The following is a 23,746-nucleotide window of genomic DNA, read 5'->3' as shown; positions in this document are numbered from 1 at the left end:
ACATCAGAACATCAGACAGCAGAACATCAGACAACAGAACATCAGACAGCAGAACATCAGACAACAGAACATCAGACAACAGAACATCAGACAGCAGAACATCAGACAGCAGAACATCAGACAGCAGAACATCAGACATCAGACAGTAGAACATCAGACAGCAGAACATCAGACAGTAGAACATCAGAACATCAGACAGCAGAACATCAGACAGCAGAACATCAGAACATCAGACAGCAGAACATCAGACAGCAGAACATCAGAACATCAGACAGTAGAACATCAGACAGCAGAACATCAGACAGCAGAACATCAGACAGCAGAACATCAGACAGCAGAACATCAGACAGCAGAACATCAGAACATCAGACACCAGAACATCAGACAAATGAACATCAGGCAGCAGAACATCAGACAGTAGAACATCAGACAGCAGAACATCAGACAGTAGAACATCAGAACATCAGACAGCAGAACATCAGACAGCAGAACATCAGACAGTAGAACATCAGAACATCAGACAGCAGAACATCAGACAGCAGAACATCAGACAGCAGAACATCAGACAGCAGAACATCAGAACATCAGACACCAGAACATCAGACAACAGAACATCAGGCAGCAGAACATCAGACAGTAGAACATCAGACAGCAGAACATCAGACAGTAGAACATCAGAACATCAGACAGCAGAACATCAGACAGCAGAACATCAGACAGTAGAACATCAGACAGCAGAACATCAGACAGCAGAACATCAGACAGCAGAACATCAGACAGCAGAACATCAGAACATCAGACAGCAGAACATCAGACAGCAGAACATCAGGACATCAGACAGCATAACATCAGAACATCAGACAGCAGAACATCAGAACATCAGACAGCAGAACATCAGACAGCAGAACATCAGACAGCAGAACATCAGACAGCAGGACATCAGACAGCAGAACATCAGACAGCAGAACATCAGAACCTCAGACATCAGAACATCAGACATCAGAACATCAGAACATCAGACAGCAGAACATCAGTCAGCAGAACATCAGACAGCAGAACATCAGACAGCAGAACATCAGAACATCAGAACATCAGACAGCAGAACATCAGACAGCAGAACATCAGAACATCAGAACATCAGACAGCAGAACATCAGAACATCAGACAGCAGAACATCAGACATCAGAACATCAGAACATCAGACAGTAGAACATCAGACAGCAGAACATCAGACAGCAGAACATCAGACAGCAGAACATCAGACAGTAGAACATCAGAACATCAGACAGCAGAACATCAGACAACAGAACATCAGACAGCAGAACATCAGACAACAGACATCAGACAACAGAACATCAGACAGCAGAACATCAGACAGCAGAACATCAGACAGCAGAACATCAGACATCAGACAGTAGAACATCAGACAGCAGAACATCAGACAGTAGAACATCAGAACATCAGACAGCAGAACATCAGACAGCAGAACATCAGAACATCAGACAGCAGAACATCAGAACATCAGACAGCAGAACATCAGACAGTAGAACATCAGACAGCAGAACATCAGACAGCAGAACATCAGAACATCAGACAGCAGAACATCAGAACATCAGACAGTAGAACATCAAAACATCAGACAGCAGAACATCAGACAGCAGAACATCAGACAGCAGAACATCAGAACATCAGACAGTAGAACATCAGACAGCAGAACATCAGACAGCAGAACATCAGACAGCAGAACATCAGACAGCAGAACATCAGACAGCAGAACATCAGACACCAGAACATCAGACAACAGAACATCAGGCAGCAGAACATCAGACAGTAGAACATCAGACAGCAGAACATCAGACAGTAGAACATCAGAACATCAGACAGCAGAACATCAGACAGCAGAACATCAGACAGTAGAACATCAGACAGCAGAACATCAGACAGCAGAACATCAGACAGCAGAACATCAGAACATCAGACACCAGAACATCAGACAACAGAACATCAGGCAGCAGAACATCAGACAGTAGAACATCAGACAGCAGAACATCAGACAGTAGAACATCAGAACATCAGACAGCAGAACATCAGACAGCAGAACATCAGACAGTAGAACATCAGACAGCAGAACATCAGACAGCAGAACATCAGACAGCAGAACATCAGACAGCAGAACATCAGACAGCAGAACATCAGACAGCAGAACATCAGAACATCAGACAGCAGAACATCAGACAGCAGAACATCAGGACATCAGACAGCATAACATCAGAACATCAGACAGCAGAACATCAGAACATCAGACAGCAGAACATCAGACAGCAGAACATCAGACAGCAGGACATCAGACAGCAGAACATCAGACAGCAGAACATCAGACATCAGAACCTCAGACATCAGAACATCAGACATCAGAACATCAGAACATCAGACAGCAGAACATCAGACAGCAGAACATCAGACAGCAGAACATCAGACAGCAGAACATCAGAACATCAGAACATCAGACAGCAGAACATCAGACAGCAGAACATCAGAACATCAGAACATCAGACAGCAGAACATCAGAACATCAGACAGCAGAACATCAGACATCAGAACATCAGAACATCAGACAGTAGAACATCAGACAGCAGAACATCAGACAGCAGAACATCAGACAGCAGAACATCAGACAGTAGAACATCAGAACATCAGACAGCAGAACATCAGACAACAGAACATCAGACAGCAGAACATCAGACAACAGACATCAGACAACAGAACATCAGACAGCAGAACATCAGACAGCAGAACATCAGACAGCAGAACATCAGACATCAGACAGTAGAACATCAGACAGCAGAACATCAGACAGTAGAACATCAGAACATCAGACAGCAGAACATCAGACAGCAGAACATCAGAACATCAGACAGCAGAACATCAGAACATCAGAACATCAGACAGCAGAACATCAGACAGTAGAACATCAGACAGCAGAACATCAGACAGCAGAACATCAGAACATCAGACAGCAGAACATCAGAACATCAGACAGTAGAACATCAAAACATCAGACAGCAGAACATCAGACAGCAGAACATCAGACAGCAGAACATCAGAACATCAGACAGTAGAACATCAGACAGCAGAACATCAGACAGCAGAACATCAGACAGCAGAACATCAGACAGCAGAACATCAGAACATCAGACACCAGAACATCAGACAACAGAACATCAGGCAGCAGAACATCAGACAGTAGAACATCAGACAGCAGAACATCAGACAGTAGAACATCAGAACATCAGACAGCAGAACATCAGACAGCAGAACATCAGACAGTAGAACATCAGACAGCAGAACATCAGACAGCAGAACATCAGACAGCAGAACATCAGAACAGACGACACCAGAACATCAGACAACAGAACATCAGGCAGCAGAACATCAGACAGTAGAACATCAGACAGCAGAACATCAGACAGTAGAACATCAGAACATCAGACAGCAGAACATCAGACAGCAGAACATCAGACAGTAGAACATCAGACAGCAGAACATCAGACAGCAGAACATCAGACAGCAGAACATCAGACAGCAGAACATCAGACAGCAGAACATCAGACAGCAGAACATCAGAACATCAGACAGCAGAACATCAGACAGCAGAACATCAGGACATCAGACAGCATAACATCAGAACATCAGACAGCAGAACATCAGAACATCAGACAGCAGAACATCAGACAGCAGAACATCAGACAGCAGGACATCAGACAGCAGAACATCAGACAGCAGAACATCAGACATCAGAACCTCAGACATCAGAACATCAGACATCAGAACATCAGAACATCAGACAGCAGAACATCAGACAGCAGAACATCAGACAGCAGAACATCAGAACATCAGACAGCAGAACATCAGACAGCAGAACATCAGAACATCAGACAGCAGACAGCAGAACATCAGAACATCAGACAGCAGAACATCAGACATCAGAACATCAGAACATCAGACAGTAGAACATCAGACAGCAGAACATCAGACAGCAGAACATCAGACAGCAGAACATCAGACAGTAGAACATCAGAACATCAGACAGCAGAACATCAGACAACAGAACATCAGACAGCAGAACATCAGACAACAGAACATCAGACAACAGAACATCAGACAGCAGAACATCAGACAGCAGAACATCAGACAGCAGAACATCAGACAGCAGAACATCAGACATCAGACAGTAGAACATCAGACAGCAGAACATCAGACAGTAGAACATCAGAACATCAGACAGCAGAACATCAGACAGCAGAACATCAGAACATCAGACAGTAGAACATCAGACAGCAGAACATCAGACAGTAGAACATCAGAACATCAGACAGCAGAACATCAGAACTAGGAGTGTAAAGCAAGCAGCATGTACTCACAAAAATGAGGAAGTTGAAGAAGAACATGAGGTACTTAATACAGCTGAGACAGTCCCCCTCCATGGCTGTTCCCTGTGCTGAAGCCTCCCTGGACCCCTGCAGAAACACACACACACACACACACACACACAAAGACACAGACACAGACACACACACACACACACACACACACACACACACACACACACACACACACACACACACACACACACACACACACACACACACACACACACACACACACACACACAGAGAGAGAGGCCTGTTAATTACTGAAAAGCATAGAGCCCTGTACAACATAAAACAAAATAAGGTTATGCCATAGCGTGTCTCCAGGATGGATGAGCTGCAGTTCACCTACGGGTCTTTGGGCTCTAGAGAAGTTAAATCGTCCTCTTAGAGACTGAGGTGAGAAGAGCCGTCGTCTCCTCTCTTCCACAACAAGGAGACACAAGGACAGACATGAGAGAGTAAAAGCTAAGCGCAGAGAGATGTCAGTCCCCAAGAGATTGTGGGAACCTGTCACTGCCAGGCTGAGTCCCCGAGTGACTCGTCTTGTGTCATGTGGGGACCGTGTGGGAGGATGTGTTATACTTCGTCAGAATCAGTGGATCCTGGTGTGATGAGGACCAACAGTCTCTTCCAGCTATGATGGTGTTGACCAGGACGACGCCACCTGCTGTCACCTGTCACAGCTGACTCACTTCACATGCTGCAGTGACACCGTTCAGACGACACAAACCAGTCTGTCTGTTCTTCAGTTCAGGCAATTGGTTGGTCTGGGGGGGGGGGGGGGGGGGGGGGGGACAAGAAGTGCATCTCCAGGACCAGATTTGAGGAACACATTTCTCTAAATATAAAACATTCACCGGCAACTACTGACGTTTTATGTGTTGACCTCATCACTTAGATAGGCAGTGTGCTGTCTGTCTGACCTCATCACTTAGATAGGCAGTGTGCTGTCTGTCTGACCTCGTCACTTAGATAGGCAGTGTGCTGTCTGTCTGACGTTAGATAGGCAGTGTGCTGTCTGACCTCGTCACTCAGATAGGCAGTGTGCTGTCTGTCTGACCTCATCACTTAGATAGGCAGTGTGCTGTCTGTCTGACCTCATCACTTAGATAGGCAGTGTGCTGTCTGTCTGACGTTAGATAGGCAGTGTGCAGTCTGTCTGTCTGACATCACTTAGATAGGCAGTGTGCTGTCTGTCTGACCTTAGAGAGAGAGAAACACACACACACAAAGAGAGAGAGAAACACACACAAAGAGAGAGAGAAACACACACACAAAGAGAGAGAGAAACACACACACACACACAAAGAGAGAGAGAAACACACACACACACATCAACACATGGAGAAACACACACACACAAAGAGAGAGAAACACACACACACACATCAACACATGGAGAAACACACACACAAAGAGAGAGAGAAACACACACACACACACAAAGAGAGAGAGAAACACACACACACACATCAACACATGGAGAAACACACACACACACACAAAGAGAGAGAGAAACACACACACACACATCAACACATGGAGAAACACACGCATGCATACACACACACACACACACACACACACACACACACACACACACACACACACACACACACACACACACACACACACACACACACACACATTGCACAGAACTCCAGTGTCCCACTCTGCAGCTGTGGTTCCTGTTTAAAATAGGACTAGGGGCAGCTGGATGATTTCACACTGCCAAATAGAAAATGGACAGAAATAATTCCCTTCACTATCTCCCCCTGTCTCTCTCCTCTACTCTCCTCCCCCTCTCCTCCTTTCCTTCTGTCCTCTCTGTCCTCCTCTTATCTTTTCTCCTCTCATTCCTCTCTCATCCTCCTCTCTTCTCCTCCTCTCCTCTCATTCCTCTCTCCTCATCCTCTACTCTCCTCCTTTCCTTCTGTCCTCTCTGTCCTCCTCTTATCTTTTCTCCTCTCCTCTCATTCCTCTCTCATCCTCCTCTCTTCTCCCCCTCTCTCTCTCCTCTACTCTCCTCCATCTCTCCTCCTTTCCTTCTGTCCTCTCTGTCCTCCTCCTCCATTTTCTCCTCTCCTCTCATTCCTCTCTCATCCTCCTCTCTTCTCCCCTCTCTCTCTCTCCTCTACTCTCCTCCATCTCTCCTCCTTTCCTTCTGTCCTCTCTGTCCTCCTCCTCCATTTTCTCCTCTCCTCTCATTCCTCTCTCATCCTCCTCTCTTCTCCCCCTCTCTCTCTCTCCTCTACTCTCCTCCATCTCTCCTCTTTTCCTTCTGTCCTCTCTGTCCCCCTCCTCCCTTTTCTCCTCTCCTCTTATTCCTCTCCCCCCTCCCCCTCTCCTCCTTTCCTTCTGTCCTCTCTGTCCTCCTCTTATCTTTTCTCCTCTCCTCTCCTCCTCCTCTCTTCTCCTCCTCTCCTATCTATTATCCTCCTCCTACTCCTCCTCCTCCTCCTCAGAGAGCATCAGTTCCAGTATAATTCAATAGTCCTGCATCCTGTTGTTCCCTAAAGCAGTTTACAGCACAATACTGGCCCTCCCTCAGGTGTAGAGCTCAATAGACCCATGTTATAGAGTGTGTAGAGCTCAATAGACCCATGTTATAGAGTGTTTAGAGCTCAATAGACCCATGTTATAGAGTGTTTAGAGCTCAATAGACCCATGTTATAGAGTGTGTAGAGCTCAATAGACCCATGTTATAGAGTGTGTAGAGCTCAATAGACCCATGTTATAGAGTGTGTGGAGCTCAATAGACCCATGTTATAGAGTGTGTAGAGCTCAATAGACCCATGTTATAGAGTGTGTGGAGTTCAATAGACCCATGTTATAGAGTGTGTAGAGCTCAATAGACCCATGTTATAGAGTGTGAAGAGCTCAATAGACCCATGTTATAGAGTGTGTAGAGCTCAATAGACCCATGTTATAGAGTGTGTAGAGCTCAATAGACCCATGTTATAGAGTGTGTAGAGCTCAATAGACCCATGTTATAGAGTGTGTAGAGCTCAATAGACCCATGTTATAGAGTGTGTAGAGCTCAATAGACCCATGTTATGGAGTGTGTGGTTTGTGTGTGTGTGTGTGTGTGTGTGTTTCTGTCACTAGCCCTGATAGATTCTGCTGTGCTCACCAAGCCAGAGACTCCTTATTTATTTATTTATCTTTATTTAACTAGGCATGTCAGTTAAAGAACAAATTCATATCTGCTCAGAAACGAACTGAAACACACACCAAACCTCTTCAGGGTCTACAGGTACAGTGATTGGTGAGCTGCTCTGACAGCTGACACTTAAAGTTAGAGAGGGAGATATGAGACTCCAGCTTCAGTGATTTTTTCAATTCGTTCCAGTCATTGGCAGCAGAGAACTGGAAGGAAAGGCAGCCAAAGGAGGAGTGGGCTTTGGGGATGACCAGTGAAATATACCTGCTGGAGTGCGTGCTATGGGTGGGTGTTGCTATGGTGACCAGTGAGCTGAGATAAGGCGGGACTTTACCTAGCATAGACTTATAGATGACCTGGAGCCAGTGGGTTTGGCGATGAATATGTAGCGAGGACCAGCCAACGAGAGCGTACAGGTCACAGAGGTGGGTAGTATATGGGGCTCTGGTGACTAAAAGGATGGCACTGTGATAGACTACATCCAGTTTGCTGAGTAGAGTGTTGGAGGCTATTTTGTAAATGACATCGCCAAGGATCGGTCAGTCAATGATTGGTAGGATAGTCCGTTTTATGAGGGTATGTTTGGCACCCTCCCGCCCGACTAGCCTCCCCCAGCCCCACCGCTAGCCACCTCCTAGCCTCCACCAGTCCCACCGCTAGCCACCTCATAGCCTGCCCCAGCCCCACCGCTAGCCACCTCAATAGGTGGGGCTGGGGGAGGCTAGGAGGGGCTGGGGGAGGCTAGGAGGTGGCTAGCGGTAGGGCTGGGGGAGGCTAGGAGGTGGCTAGCGGTGGGGCTGGGGGAGGCTAGGAGGTGGCTAGCGGTGGGGCTGGGGGAGGCTAGGAGGTGTCTAGCGGTGGAGTTTGAGGAAGTGCAGCGTATACAGGAAGTGTTTTCTCACAGGACAGAGAACATTGGATTCAGATTTCCTTCATTAATCAGAACACGGCCTGGTGCAGTGGTTAAGGGCACTATACTGCAGCGCCAGCTGTGCCACCAGAGACTCTGGGTTCGCGCCCAGGCTCTGTCGTAACCGCCCGTGACCGGGAGGTCCGTGGGGCGACGCACAATTGGCCTAGCGTCGTCCGGGTTAGGGAGGGCTTGGCCGGTAGGGATATCCTTGTCTCATCGCGCACCAGCGACTCCTGTGGCGGGCCGAGCGCAGTGCTCGCTAACCAAGGTTACCAGGTGCACGGTGTTTCCTCCGACACATTGGTGCGGCTGGCTTCCGGGTTGGATGTGTGCTGTGTTAAGAAGCAGTGCGGCTTGGTTGGGTTGTGTATCGGAGGACACATGACTTTCAACCTTCCTCTCTCCCGAGCCCGTACGGGAGTTGTAGCGATGAGACAAGATAGTAGCTACTAAAACAAATTGTGGAGAAAAAAGGGTAAAATAAAAAAATATATAAAAAATATATTTAAAGAAATCTATCAGAACACAGCTGCTTCTTCCTACACCTCCTCCTCCACCTTCACTACTATCTCCTCCATTATCTGCTCCAAATTCACCTCCTCCACTATCTCCTCCACCTCCGTCTCCATTATCTGCACCTCCTCCTTCTCCTTCACTACTATCTCCTCCTCCTCCATTATCTGCTCCACCTCCTCCACTATCTCCTCCACCACCTCCTCCTTCTCCATTATCTGCACCTCCTCCTCCACTATCTTTAGTCTGATGAAAGGATCCCCTCTCTCTCTCTCTCTCTCTCTCAGTCCTTGAGAGCAGTATGATAATAACAAGACGATTAAACAATCGTCAAAGTGTGCTACGCCAGACTAGGAGAAGAATGCAACGGAAATACTGGAAATCCTCAAGAGTTTATTTGGGTTATAGTTTAAGGTTTAGTTTATATAGTGTCAAGCGTGGCATATTTTTGGCCACCGACTGATAAGATCCAGATCAGAGTTTTATTTGAGAGGTTTTTACGTTCCCTCACGTTAACGGTGTTCACTGCCTACATAGTGCACTGCTTCTGATCGACGCCCCTGCACCCTATTCCCTATAAAGAGCGGAGCCTGGAGGGGTCAAAAGTAGTGCACTTTATAGAAAACATGGAGCCATTTGTGACTCTGGTTCAGCTCCAGTGTCAGAGAGGGGAAGGGGTTTTCCTGAGGTAAACTCTGTACTGCTGTCTGTGTCAGAGAGGGGAAGGGGTTTTCCTGAGGTAAACTCTGTACTGCTGTCTGTGTCAGAGAGGGGAAGGGGTTTTCCTGAGGTAAACTCTGTACTGTCTGTGTCAGAGAGGGGAAGGGGTTTTCCTGAGGTAAACTCTGTACTGCTGTCTGTGTCAGAGAGGGGAAGGGGTTTTCCTGAGGTAAACTCTGTACTGTCTCTGTCAGAGAGGAGAATAGGTTTTCCTGAGGTAAACTCTGTACTGTCTGTGTCAGAGAGGGGAAGGGGTTTTCCTGAGGTAAACTCTGTACTGTCTGTGTCAGAGAGGGGAAGGGGTTTTCCTGAGGAAAACTCTGTACTGTCTGTGTCAGAGAGGGGAAGGGGTTTTCCTGAGGTAAACTCTGTACTGCTGTCTGTGTCAGAGAGGGGAAGGGGTTTTCCTGAGGTAAACTCTGTACTGCTGTCTGTGTCAGAGAGAAGGGGTTTTCCTGAGGTAAACTCTGTACTGTGTGTCTCTGTACGGTCTGTGTCTCTGTCTACCTCTAGTAGCTTTATGACTCCGACATCACAGAGACACAGTTCAGGCCCTGGCAGATCTCTCTCTTCATTCTCTTTATCTCACCATCTTTATTCCGTTAATTCTCAGTGTAAAAATATCTTCTTTCAAAAACCTCTGTGGGGAGTGAAAACGGGGGACAGCAGAGTTTCCTCATGACACAAACCAAACCGAAAGTCAAATGTTTAAGATGTACTGTACATACTGTGTGTACCCATAAACCCCCTCAATGCCTGTTGTTTTTCAGAGTCATTCTGTCAACCTGAGGAATTTTATTTTATAACCTTGTTTTAACTTGGCAAGTCAATTAAGAACAAATTCTTATTTTTTTTGATGACAGCCTAGGAACAGTGGGATAACTGCCTTGTTCAGGGGCAGAATGAGAACTTTTCAGCTCTGGGATTTGATCTTATGACCTTGCGGTTACAAGTCCAACGCTCTAACCACTTGGCTACCTGCCACCCCAATAGAGTAGGCTATTCTAAAACAGACACAACCACTTAACTGTCCTCCTCACAAACCACACGTCTTTATGGCAACCTCATCTGCAGTAACTTAGAAATTAACGTACACAAACAAAACCATTTCAATTTGGTGGTTTTGAGAGAAGAGAGATGAAGAGGAGATTTATGAATGAATGAAAGAATGAATGAACGAAAGGACAAATCAATTTATAAAACAGATTAAGAGTTTAGAAATTCTCTGCAGGTCGCCTGAGACTCATTGTCTGCCAGTCCCCTTGATACCCCACCACCAGGTCAGCCAGTCCCCATGATACCCCACCACCAGGTCAGCCAGTCCCCTTGATACCCCACCACCAGGTGAGCCAGTCCCCATGATACCCCACCACCAGCCCTGCCAGTCCCCTTGATACCCCACCACCAGGTCAGCCAGTCCCCTTGATACCCCACCACCAGCCCTGCCAGTCCCCATGATACCCCACCACCAGGTCAGCCAGTCCCCATGATACCCCACCACCAGGTCAGCCAGTCCCCTTGATACCCCACCACCAGGTCAGCTAGTCCCCATGATACCCCACCACCAGCCCTGCCAGTCCCCTTGATACCCCACCACCAGGTCAGCCAGTCCCCATGATACCCCACCACCAGGTCAGCCAGTCCCCTTGATACCCCACCACCAGGTCAGCCAGTCCCCATGATACCCCACCACCAGGTCTGCCAGTCCCCATGATACCCCACCACCAGCCCTGCCAGTCCCCATGATACCCCAGCACCAGGTCAGCCAGTCCCCTTGATACCCCACCACCAGGTCAGCCAGTCCCCATGATACCCCACCACCAGGTCAGCCAGTCCCCTTGATACCCCACCACCAGGTCAGCCAGTCCCCTTGATACCCCACCACCAGGTCAGCCAGTCCCCTTGATACCCCACCACCAGCCCTGCCAGTCCCCTTGATACCCCACCACCAGGTCAGCCAGTCCCCTTGATACCCCACCAACCAGCCCTGCCAGTCCCCATGATACCCCACCACCAGGTCAGCCAGTCCCCTTGATACCCCACCACCAGCCCTGCCAGTCCCCTTGATACCCCACCACCAGGTCAGCCAGTCCCCTTGATACCCCACCACCAGGTCAGCCAGTCCCCTTGATACCCCACCACCAGCCCTGCCAGTCCCCTTGATACCCCACCACCAGGTCAGACAGTCCCCTTGATACCCCACCACCAGCCCTGCCAGTCCCCTTGATACCCCACCTCAAGGTCAGCCAGTCCCCATGATACCCCACCACCAGCCCTGCCAGTCCCCATGAAACCCCACCACCAGGTCTGCCAGTCCCCATGATACCCCACCACCAGCCCTGCTCTGCTCTGCTCACTGATGAGATGGCTCCTCAGCTAACTGTTTCAGTTCTGCTCTCTGATGAGATGGCTCCTCAGCTGACTGTTTCAGCTCTGCTCTCTGATGAGATGGCTCCTCAGCTGATTGTTTCAGCTCTGCTCTCTGATGAGATGGCTCCACAGCTGACTGTTTCAGTTCTGCTCTCTGATGAGATGGCTCCTCAGCTGACTGTTTCAGCTCTGCTCTCTGATGAGATGGCTCCACAGCTGACTGTTTCAGTTCTGCTCTCTGATGAGATGGCTCCACAGCTGACTGTTTCAGTTCTGCTCTCTGATGAGATGGCTCCTCAGCTGACTGTTTCAGCTCTGCTCTCTGATGAGATGGCTCCTCAGCTGACTGTTTCAGCTCTGCTTGGTGAATCCTTGCCTTAATCTGCTTGGTGTTTATCGTCTGAATCCAAACTTTAGATCCACGCAGACGGACCTTGAATTGAATCCTTGCCTTAATCTTAATCACACGGTCCTTGAGTGGACATAGAAATCTCCAACTCGAAAGTACTACTACTAAATTAGAATATGAAATTAGGACTTGAATCCAAAAGTAAAGTGATGAAGTAAACCACTAACTGTGCACTTTAAACTAATTTACTTAATAAAACTACTAAAATTAATGTACACTACATTTCTTAATAATATAAATACTGTACACTACTTTACTCATGTACACTACTTTACTTAATACATACTTTAAACTACTTTACTTAATAATATAATGTACACTACTTTATTTAATAAACACTTTACACTACTTTACTTAATAATGTTCACTACTTTACTTAATAATATAATGTACACTACTTTACTTAATAATATAATGTACACAACTTTACTTAATAATATAATGTACACTACTTTACCTAATAATATAATGTACACTACTTTACCTAATAATATAATGTACACTACTTTACTTAATAATGTCGATACTTTTTTTTTTTTTTTACACAATTTTGCATAATTATATACCTACTTTACACAACTTTACATTATCATATATCTACTTTACATAATAATATATGTGATATAACTACTTTACTTAATAATTGTAAATTAAGTGCACCCTATGGGCCCTGGTCAGAAGAAGTAATGGCACCCTATTCCCAGTGCACCCTATGGGCCCTGGTCAGAAGAAGTAATGGCACCCTATTCCCAGTGCACCCTATGGGCCCTGGTCAGAAGAAGTAATGGCACCTTATTCCCAGTGCACCCTATGGGCCCTGGTCAGAAGGAGTAATGGCACCCTATTCCCAGTGTACCCTATGGGCCCTGGTCAGAAGAAGTAATGGCACCCTATGGGCCCTGGTCAGAAGAAGTAATGGCACCCTATGGGCCCTGGTCAGAAGAAGTAATGGCACCCTATTCCTAGTGCACAAGGACAGACAACCAGAGTCTGAAGGACTGTCATTCCAGAACCAGAGTCTGAAGGAAGGCTATAGTTCCTAAGGGAGAATCAACTCGTTAGACTAGCAGAATGGGGTGATGAGCAGACATATCTACCCACTCTGATGTGTATTGATCTAGCATGGAGACAGAGGCTCAAAGCTGCCCGACAATGTAGTCAATGAGAGAGAGAGAGAGAGAGAGAGAGAGAGAGAGAGAGAGCAACATGATAGTGATATATACGATATATGACTGGATCAATGAGAATGTAGAATTGATCTTCTCTATAAAGCAGGAAGGTATAATTCTCAAGTCCTGTAGGAATGGGGTGGGAAATTGAAATCCATGGGCGAATCGATCAATGTTTATTATTTTCATTTGATGAGGAGGAATGGTACTGGTATAGCTATAGTGATAGTGGTAGGTGGTGATTGGATATGGTGATGGTATATGGATTGTATATAAGTTATAGTTGTAGGTGGTGATTGGATATCGTGATGGTATATGGATTCTATATAAGCTATAAGATGGTGCTGGAGAACAAGGCTGACGTTTTACGTTTTCCTAAACAATTGTTTGTTTCTTTGCTTTGTCTGTAATTTATTTGTTAATTTTATTTATTTATTCATTTATTTAATTTATTTATTTTGTACATAATGTTGCTGCTACCGTCTCTTATGACCGAAAATAACTTCTGGGCATCAGAACTGCTGTTACTCACCACGAACTGGCAGAATTCCTTTTTTTATCCTTTAATGAGTCTGACGAGCCCGACGTGAACGATATATACTGCTACCCCAAGAACAGGCCCAGATCCCCGTGATTTACGTGAAGAGGAGGAGGAGGCAGAGAAAAAGGGGCCAGTGGGCGAGCTGCCTTCTGAGAATTCGTAGGCGATCGAATAAACCCCCACTTTCTTTCATTCTGCTAGAAAACGTGAAATCTTTGGAAAAATAAAATCGATGACCTACGTGGAAGATTAAACTGCCAACGGGACATTCAAAACTGTAATATCTTATGCTTCATGGAGTCGTGGCTGAACGACGACATTATCAACATACTAGACATTATCAACATACATACTAACATACTAACACAGATGGCTGGCTATACCCTGTATCGGCAGGATAGAACAGCGGCGTCTGGTTAGACAAGGGGCGGTGGACTATGTCGTTCTGTAAATAACAGCTGGTGCACGATATCTAAGGAAGTCCTGAGGTTTTGCTCACCTGAGGTAGAGTGTCTCATGATAAGCTGTAAACCACACTATCTACCAAGAGAGTTTTCATCTGTATTTTTCGTAGCTGTTTACATACCACCACAGACTGAGGCTGGCACTAGGACCACACTGAATGAGCTGTATTCCACAATAGGCAAACAGGAAAACACTCATCCAGAGGAGGCGCTCCTAGTAGCCGGGGACTTTAATGCAGGGAAACTTAAATCCGTCTTACCAAATTTCTATCAACATGTTAAATGTGCAACCAGAGGGAAAAAAAATCTGGACCACCTTTACTCCACACAGAGAGATGCATACAAAGCTCTCCCTCGCCCTCCATTTGGTAAATCTGACCATAATTCTATCCTCCTGATTCCTGCTTACAAGCAAAAACTAAAGCAGGAAGTACAAGTGACTCGGTCAATACGGAAGTGGTCAGATGACGTGGATGCTACGCTACAGGACTGTTTTGCAAGCACAGACTGGATTATGTTCTGGGATTCCTCTGATGGCATTGGGGAGTACACCACATCAGTCATTGGCCAGACGGATTACCAGGACGTGTACTGCGAACATGCGCTGACCAACTGGCAAATGTCTTCACTGACATTTTCAACTTGTCCCTGACTGAGTCTGTAATACCAACATGTTTTAAGTAGACCACCATAGTCCCTGTGCCCAAGAACAGTAAGGTAACCTGCTTAAATGACTACCGACCCGTAGCACTCATGTCTGTAGCCATGAAGTGCTTTGAAAGGCTGATCATGGCTCACATCAACACCATTATCACAGAAACCCTAGACCCACTCCAATTTGCATACCACACCAACAGATCCACAGATGATGCAATCTCTATTGCACTCCACGCTTCCAACCTGGGCAAAAGGAACACCTGTATGAGAATGCTATTCGTTGACTACAGCTCAATGTTCATCACCATAGTGCCCTCAAAGCTCATCAATGAGCTAAGGACCCTGGGACTAAACACCTCCCTCTGCAACTGGATCCTGGACTTCCAGACGGACCGCCCCCAGGTGGTAAGGGTAGGTAACAACACATCCGCCACGCTGATCATCAACACGCGGGCCCCTCGGGTGTGTGTTCAGTCCCGTCCTGTACTCCCTGTTCACTCATGACTACACGGCCAGGCACGACTCCAACACCATCATTAAGTTTGCCGATGTCACAACAGTGCGTAGGCCTGATCACCAACGACGACGAGACAGCCTATGGGAGGAGGTCAGAGACCTGGCCGTGTGGTGTCAGGATAACAACGTCTCCCTCAGAGTGAGGCAAAGAAGACAAGACAAAGAAGATGATTGTGGACTACAGGAAAAAGAGGACCGAACATGCCCCCATTCTCATCGACGGGACTGTAGTGGAACAGGTTGAGAGCTTCAAGTTCCTTGGTGTCCTCATCACCAACAAACTATCATGGTCTAAACACACCAAGACAGTCGTCTCCACATTGACTCTGTACCGGTACCCCCTGTATATAGCCTCCACATTGACTCTGTACTGGTACCCCCTGTATATAGCCTCCACATTGACTCTGTACCGGTACCCCCTGTATATAGCCTCCACATTGACTCTGTACCGGTACCACCTGTATATAGTCTCCACATTAACTGTACCGGTACCCCCTGTATATAGCCTCCACATTGACTCTGTACTGGTAACACCTGTATATAGTCTCCACATTGGCTCTGTACCGGTACCCCCTGTATATAGTCTCCACATTGACTCTGTACTGGTAACACCTGTATATAGTCTCCACATTGGCTCTGTACCGGTACCCCCTGTATATAGCCTCCACATTGACTCTGTACCGTAATACCCTGTATATAGCCTCCACATTGACTCGGTACAGGTACCGGTACCCCCTGTATATAGCCTCCACATTGACTCTGTACTGGTACTCCCTGTATATAGCCTCCACATTGACTCTTTTCAATCAATCATTTCACTGTGAGGTCTACTACACCTGTTGTATTCAGCATTTCACTGTAAGGTCTACTACACCTGTTGTATTCAGCATTTCACTGTAAGGTCTACTACACCTGTTGTATTTGGCATTTCACTGTAAGGTCTACTACACCTGTTGTATTCAGCATTTCACTGTAAGGTCTACTACACCTGTTGTATTCAGCATTTCACTGTAAGGTCTACTACACCTGTTGTATTCAGCATTTCACTGTGAGGTCTACTACACCTGTTGTATTCGGCATTTCACTGTAAGGTCTACTACACCTGTTGTATTCAGCATTTCACTGTAAGGTCTACTACACCTGTTGAATTCAGCATTTCACTGTAAGGTCTACTACACCTGTTGTATTCAGCATTTCACTGTGAGGTCTACTACACCTGTTGTATTCGGCATTTCACTGTAAGGTCTACTACACCTGTTGTATTCAGCATTTCACTGTGAGGTCTACCACACCTGTTGTATTCAGCATTTCACTGTAAGGTCTACTACACCTGTTGTATTCAGCATTTCACTGTGAGGTCTACTACACCTGTTGTATTCAGCATTTCACTGTAAGGTCTACTACACCTGTTGTATTCAGCATTTCACTGTAAGGTCTACTACACCTGTTGTATTCAGCATTTCACTGTAAGGTCTACTACACCTGTTGTATTCGGCATTTTACTGTAAGGTCTACTACACCTGTTGAATTCAGCATTTCACTGTAAGGTCTACTACACCTGTTGTATTCGGCATTTCACTGTAAGGTCTACTACACCTGTTGTATTCGGCATTTCACTGTGAGGTCTACTACACCTGTTGTATTCAGCATTTCACTGTGAGGTCTACTACACCTGTTGTATTCAGCATTTCACTGTAAGGTCTACTACACCTGTTGTATTCAGCATTTCACTGTGAGGTCTACTACACCTGTTGTATTCAGCATTTCACTGTAAGGTCTACTACACCTGTTGTATTCAGCATTTCACTGTGAGGTCTACTACACCTGTTGTATTCAGCATTTCACTGTAAGGTCTACTACACCTGTTGTATTCAGCATTTCACTGTGAGGTCTACTACACCTGTTGTATTTGGCGCATGTGACTAATAATATTTGATTTGACTTGATTTAGTTGTTTAGGTGGTGATGGTATATAGACTGTATATCAGCTACAGTTGTAGGTGTTGATGGTATATAGACTGTATATAAGCTATAGTTGTAGGTGGTGATGGTATATAGACTGTATATAAGCTACAGTTGTAGGTGTTGATGGTATATAAACTGTATATCAGCTACAGTTGTAGGTGTTGATGGTATATAGACTGTATATCAGCTATAGTTGTAGGTGGTGATGGTATATAGACTGTATATAAGCTACAGTTGTAGGTGTTGATGGTATATAGACTGTATATAAGCTACAGTTGTAGGTGTTGATGGTATATAAACTGTATATCAGCTATAGTTGTAGGTGGTGATGGTATATAGACTGTATATAAGCTATAGTTGTAGGTGGTGATGGTATATAGACTGTATATAAGCTATAGTTGTAGGTGTTGATGGTATATAGACTGTATATAAGCTATAGTTGTAGGTGTTGATTGCAAAGCAACAGAACTGGCACCATACCATCATGTACCTGTTAATGACTCTAGTTGGTTGGTTTCAGGAGGAGCTCGAGAGCGAGTGGCCGGCCGCTCTTCAACCTTTAACCTCACAGCACATTACATCCACTGTGGAGGAAACAGAGAAAAACCATTTAAAATAACATCGAGTTTTTATTTTATTTTTTATTTTGTTTACCTGGTTTAGTACGTGATAGAAAAGCCCCGTCAGTCAGACGTAGTTCATCAACCTCAGGTCCTAGGAACCCACATCATCAACCTCAGGCCTTAGGAACCCACATCATCAACCTCAGGTCCTAGGAACCCACATCATCAACCTCAGGTCCTAGGAACACACATCATCAACCTCAGGTCCTAGGAACCCACATCATCAACCTCAGGTCCTAGGAACCCACATCATCAACCTCAGGTCCTAGGAACCCACATCATCAACCTCAGGTCCTAGGAACCCACATTATCAAACATATCATCAACCTCAGGTCCTAGGAACCCACATCATCAACCTCAGGTCCTAGGAACCCACATCATCAACCTCAGGTCCTAGGAACCCACATCATCAACCTCAGGTCCTAGGAACCCACATCATCAACCTCAGGTCCTAGGAACCCACATCATCAACCTCAGGTCCTAGGAACCCACATCATCAAACATTATCATCAACCTCAGGTCCTAGGAACCCACATCATCAACCTCCGGTCCTAGGAACCCACATCATCAACCTCAGGTCCTAGGAACCCACATCATCAAACATTATCATCAACCTCAGGTCCCAGGAACCCACATCATCAAACATTATCATCAACCTCAGGTCCTAGGAACCCACATCATCAACCTCAGGTTCTAGGAACCCACATCATCAAACATATCATCAAGCTCAGGTCCTAGGAACCCACATCATCAACCTCAGGTCCTAGGAACCCACATCATCAACCTCAGGTCCTAGGAACCCACATCATCAAACATATCATCAAGCTCAGGTCCTAGGAACCCACATCATCAACCTCAGGTCCTAGGAACCCACATCATCAACCTCAGGTCCTAGGAACCCACATCATCAACCTCAGGTCCTAGGAACCCACATCATCAACCTCAGGTCCTAGGAACCCACATCATCAACCTCAGGTCCTAGGAACCCACATCATCAACCTCAGGTCCTAGGAACCCACATCATCAACCTCAGGTCCTAGGAACCCACATCATCAAACATATCATCAACCTCAGGTCCTAGGAACCCACATCATCAACCTCAGGTCCTAGGAACCCACATCATCAACCTCAGGTCCTAGGAACCCACATCATCAACCTCAGGTCCTAGGAACCCACATCATCAACCTCAGGTCCTAGGAACCCACATCATCAACCTCAGGTCCTAGGAACCCACATCATCAACCTCAGGTCCTAGGAACCCACATCATCAACCTCAGGTCCTAGGAACCCACATCATCAACCTCAGGTCCTAGGAACCCACATCATCAACCTCAGGTCCTAGGAACCCACATCATCAACCTCAGGTCCTAGGAACCCACATCATCAACCTCAGGTCCTAGGAACCCACATCATCAACCTCAGGTCCTAGGAACCCACATCATCAACCTCAGGTCCTAGGAACCCACATCATCAACCTCAGGTCCTAGGAACCCACATCATCAACCTCATGTCCTAGGAACACACATCATCAACCTCAGGTCCTAGGAACCCACATCATCAACCTCAGGTCCTAGGAACCCACATCATCAACCTCAGGTCCTAGGAACCCACATCATCAACCTCAGGTCCTAGGAACCCACATCATCAACCTCAGGTCCTAGGAACCCACATCATCAACCTCAGGTCCTAGGAACCCACATCATCAACCTCAGGTCCTAGGAACCCACATCATCAACCTCAGGTCCTAGGAACCCACATCATCAACCTCAGGTCCTAGGAACACACATCATCAACCTCAGGTCCTAGGAACCCACATCATCAACCTCAGGTCCTAGGAACCCACATCATCAACCTCAGGTCCTAGGAACCCACATCATCAACCTCAGGTCCTAGGAACCCACATCATCAACCTCAGGTCCTAGGAACCCACATCATCAACCTCAGGTCCTAGGAACCCACATCATCAACCTCAGGTCCTAGGAACCCACATCATCAACCTCAGGTCCTAGGAACCCACATCATCAACCTCAGGTCCTAGGAACCCACATCATCAACCTCAGGTCCTAGGAACCCACATCATCAACCTCAGGTCCTAGGAACCCACATCATCAACCTCAGGTCCTAGGAACCCACATCATCAACCTCAGGTCCTAGGAACCCACATCATCAACCTCAGGTCCTAGGAACCCACATCATCAACCTCAGGTCCTAGGAACCCACATCATCAACCTCAGGTCCTAGGAACCCACATCATCAACCTCAGGTCCTAGGAACCCACATCATCAACCTCAGGTCCTAGGAACCCACATCATCAACCTCAGGTCCTAGGAACCCACATCATCAACCTCAGGTCCTAGGAACCCACATCATCAACCTCAGGTCCTAGGAACCCACATCATCAACCTCAGGTCCTAGGAACCCACATCATCAACCTCAGGTCCTAGGAACCCACATCATCAACCTCAGGTCCTAGGAACCCACATCATCAACCTCAGGTCCTAGGAACCCACATCATCAACCTCAGGTCCTAGGAACCCACATCATCAACCTCAGGTCCTAGGAACCCACATCATCAACCTCAGGTCCTAGGAACCCACATCATCAACCTCAGGTCCTAGGAACCCACATCATCAACCTCAGGTCCTAGGAACCCACATCATCAACCTCAGGTCCTAGGAACCCACATCATCAACCTCAGGTCCTAGGAACCCACATCATCAACCTCAGGTCCTAGGAACCCACATCATCAACCTCAGGTCCTAGGAACCCACATCATCAACCTCAGGTCCTAGGAACCCACATCATCAACCTCAGGTCCTAGGAACCCACATCATCAACCTCAGGTCCTAGGAACCCACATCATCAACCTCAGGTCCTAGGAACCCACATCATCAACCTCATGTCCTAGGAACCCACATCATCAACCTCAGGTCCTAGGAACCCACATCATCAACCTCAGGTCCTAGGAACCCACATCATCAACCTCAGGTCCTAGGAACCCACATCATCAACCTCAGGTCCTAGGAACCCACATCATCAACCTCAGGTCCTAGGAACCCACATCATCAACCTCAGGTCCTAGGAACCCACATCATCAACCTCAGGTCCTAGGAACCCACATCATCAACCTCAGGTCCTAGGAACCCACATCATCAACCTCAGGTCCTAGGAACACACATCATCAACCTCAGGTCCTAGGAACCCACATCATCAACCTCAGGTCCTAGGAACCCACATCATCAACCTCAGGTCCTAGGAACCCACATCATCAACCTCAGGTCCTAGGAACCCACATCATCAACCTCAGGTCCTAGGAACCCACATCATCAACCTCAGGTCCTAGGAACCCACATCATCAACCTCAGGTCCTAGGAACCCACATCATCAACCTCAGGTCCTAGGAACCCACATCATCAACCTCAGGTCCTAGGAACCCACATCATCAACCTCAGGTCCTAGGAACCCACATCATCAACCTCATGTCCTAGGAACACACATCATCAACCTCAGGTCCTAGGAACCCACATCATCAACCTCAGGTCCTAGGAACCCACATCATCAACCTCAGGTCCTAGGAACCCACATCATCAACCTCAGGTCCTAGGAACCCACATCATCAACCTCAGGTCCTAGGAACCCACATCATCAACCTCAGGTCCTAGGAACCCACATCATCAACCTCAGGTCCTAGGAACCCACATCATCAACCTCAGGTCCTAGGAACCCACATCATCAACCTCAGGTCCTAGGAACCCACATCATCAACCTCAGGTCCTAGGAACCCACATCATCAACCTCAGGTCCTAGGAACCCACATCATCAACCTCAGGTCCTAGGAACCCACATCATCAACCTCAGGTCCTAGGAACCCACATCATCAACCTCAGGTCCTAGGAACCCACATCATCAACCTCAGGTCCTAGGAACCCACATCATCAACCTCATGTCCTAGGAACCCACATCATCAACCTCAGGTCCTAGGAACCCACATCATCAACCTCAGGTCCTAGGAACCCACATCATCAACCTCAGGTCCTAGGAACCCACATCATCAACCTCAGGTCCTAGGAACCCACATCATCAACCTCAGGTCCTAGGAACCCACATCATCAACCTCAGGTCCTAGGAACCCACATCATCAACCTCAGGTCCTAGGAACCCACATCATCAACCTCAGGTCCTAGGAACCCACATCATCAACCTCAGGTCCTAGGAACCCACATCATCAACCTCAGGTCCTAGGAACCCACATCATCAACCTCAGGTCCTAGGAACCCACATCATCAACCTCAGGTCCTAGGAACCCACATCATCAACCTCAGGTCCTAGGAACCCACATCATCAACCTCAGGTCCTAGGAACCCACATCATCAACCTCAGGTCCTAGGAACCCACATCATCAACCTCAGGTCCTAGGAACCCACATCATCAACCTCAGGTCCTAGGAACCCACATCATCAACCTCAGGTCCTAGGAACCCACATCATCAACCTCAGGTCCTAGGAACCCACATCATCAACCTCAGGTCCTAGGAACCCACATCATCAACCTCAGGTCCTAGGAACCCACATCATCAACCTCAGGTCCTAGGAACCCACATCATCAACCTCATGTCCTAGGAACACACATCATCAACCTCAGGTCCTAGGAACCCACATCATCAACCTCAGGTCTTAGGAACCCACATCATCAACCTCAGGTCCTAGGAACCCACATCATCAACCTCAGGTCCTAGGAACCCACATCATCAACCTCAGGTCCTAGGAACCCACATCATCAACCTCAGGTCCTAGGAACCCACATCATCAACCTCAGGTCCTAGGAACCCACATCATCAACCTCAGGTCCTAGGAACCCACATCATCAACCTCAGGTCCTAGGAACCCACATCATCAACCTCAGGTCCTAGGAACCCACATCATCAACCTCAGGTCCTAGGAACCCACATCATCAACCTCAGGTCCTAGGAACCCACATCATCAACCTCAGGTCCTAGGAACCCACATCATCAACCTCAGGTCCTAGGAACCCACATCATCAACCTCAGGTCCTAGGAACCCACATCATCAACCTCAGGTCCTAGGAACCCACATCATCAACCTCAGGTCCTAGGAACCCACATCATCAACCTCAGGTCCTAGGAACCCACATCATCAACCTCAGGTCCTAGGAACCCACATCATCAACCTCATGTCCTAGGAACACACATCATCAACCTCAGGTCCTAGGAACCCACATCATCAACCTCAGGTCCTAGGAACCCACATCATCAACCTCAGGTCCTAGGAAC

The 23,746-nt window shown here is 47.0% G+C and overlaps 1 protein-coding gene across 1 annotated transcript in view; it reads right to left on the bottom strand.

Annotated features, from left to right (window-relative positions):
- The window catches only part of LOC118944501 (tetraspanin-18-like), an 83,067-nt gene that overhangs the window by 13,081 nt on the left and 46,240 nt on the right, over positions 1-23,746 (bottom strand). Inside the window, exons 2-3 of the mRNA XM_036964152.1 lie at positions 18,324-18,417; positions 4,422-4,517 (exon numbers count right to left, since the gene is read on the bottom strand). Coding sequence (XP_036820047.1) covers positions 4,422-4,484 — 63 coding nt within the window. The 5' untranslated portion in view covers positions 4,485-4,517; positions 18,324-18,417. The remainder of the gene's footprint in view (positions 1-4,421; positions 4,518-18,323; positions 18,418-23,746) is intronic.

The sequence above is a fragment of the Oncorhynchus mykiss genome, chromosome 26, assembly GCF_013265735.2.
Source record: "Oncorhynchus mykiss isolate Arlee chromosome 26, USDA_OmykA_1.1, whole genome shotgun sequence".
NCBI lineage: Eukaryota > Metazoa > Chordata > Actinopteri > Salmoniformes > Salmonidae > Oncorhynchus > Oncorhynchus mykiss.
The sequence above is the reverse complement of the archived record's forward strand: the minus strand, read 5'-3'. Positions and strand labels throughout refer to the sequence as shown.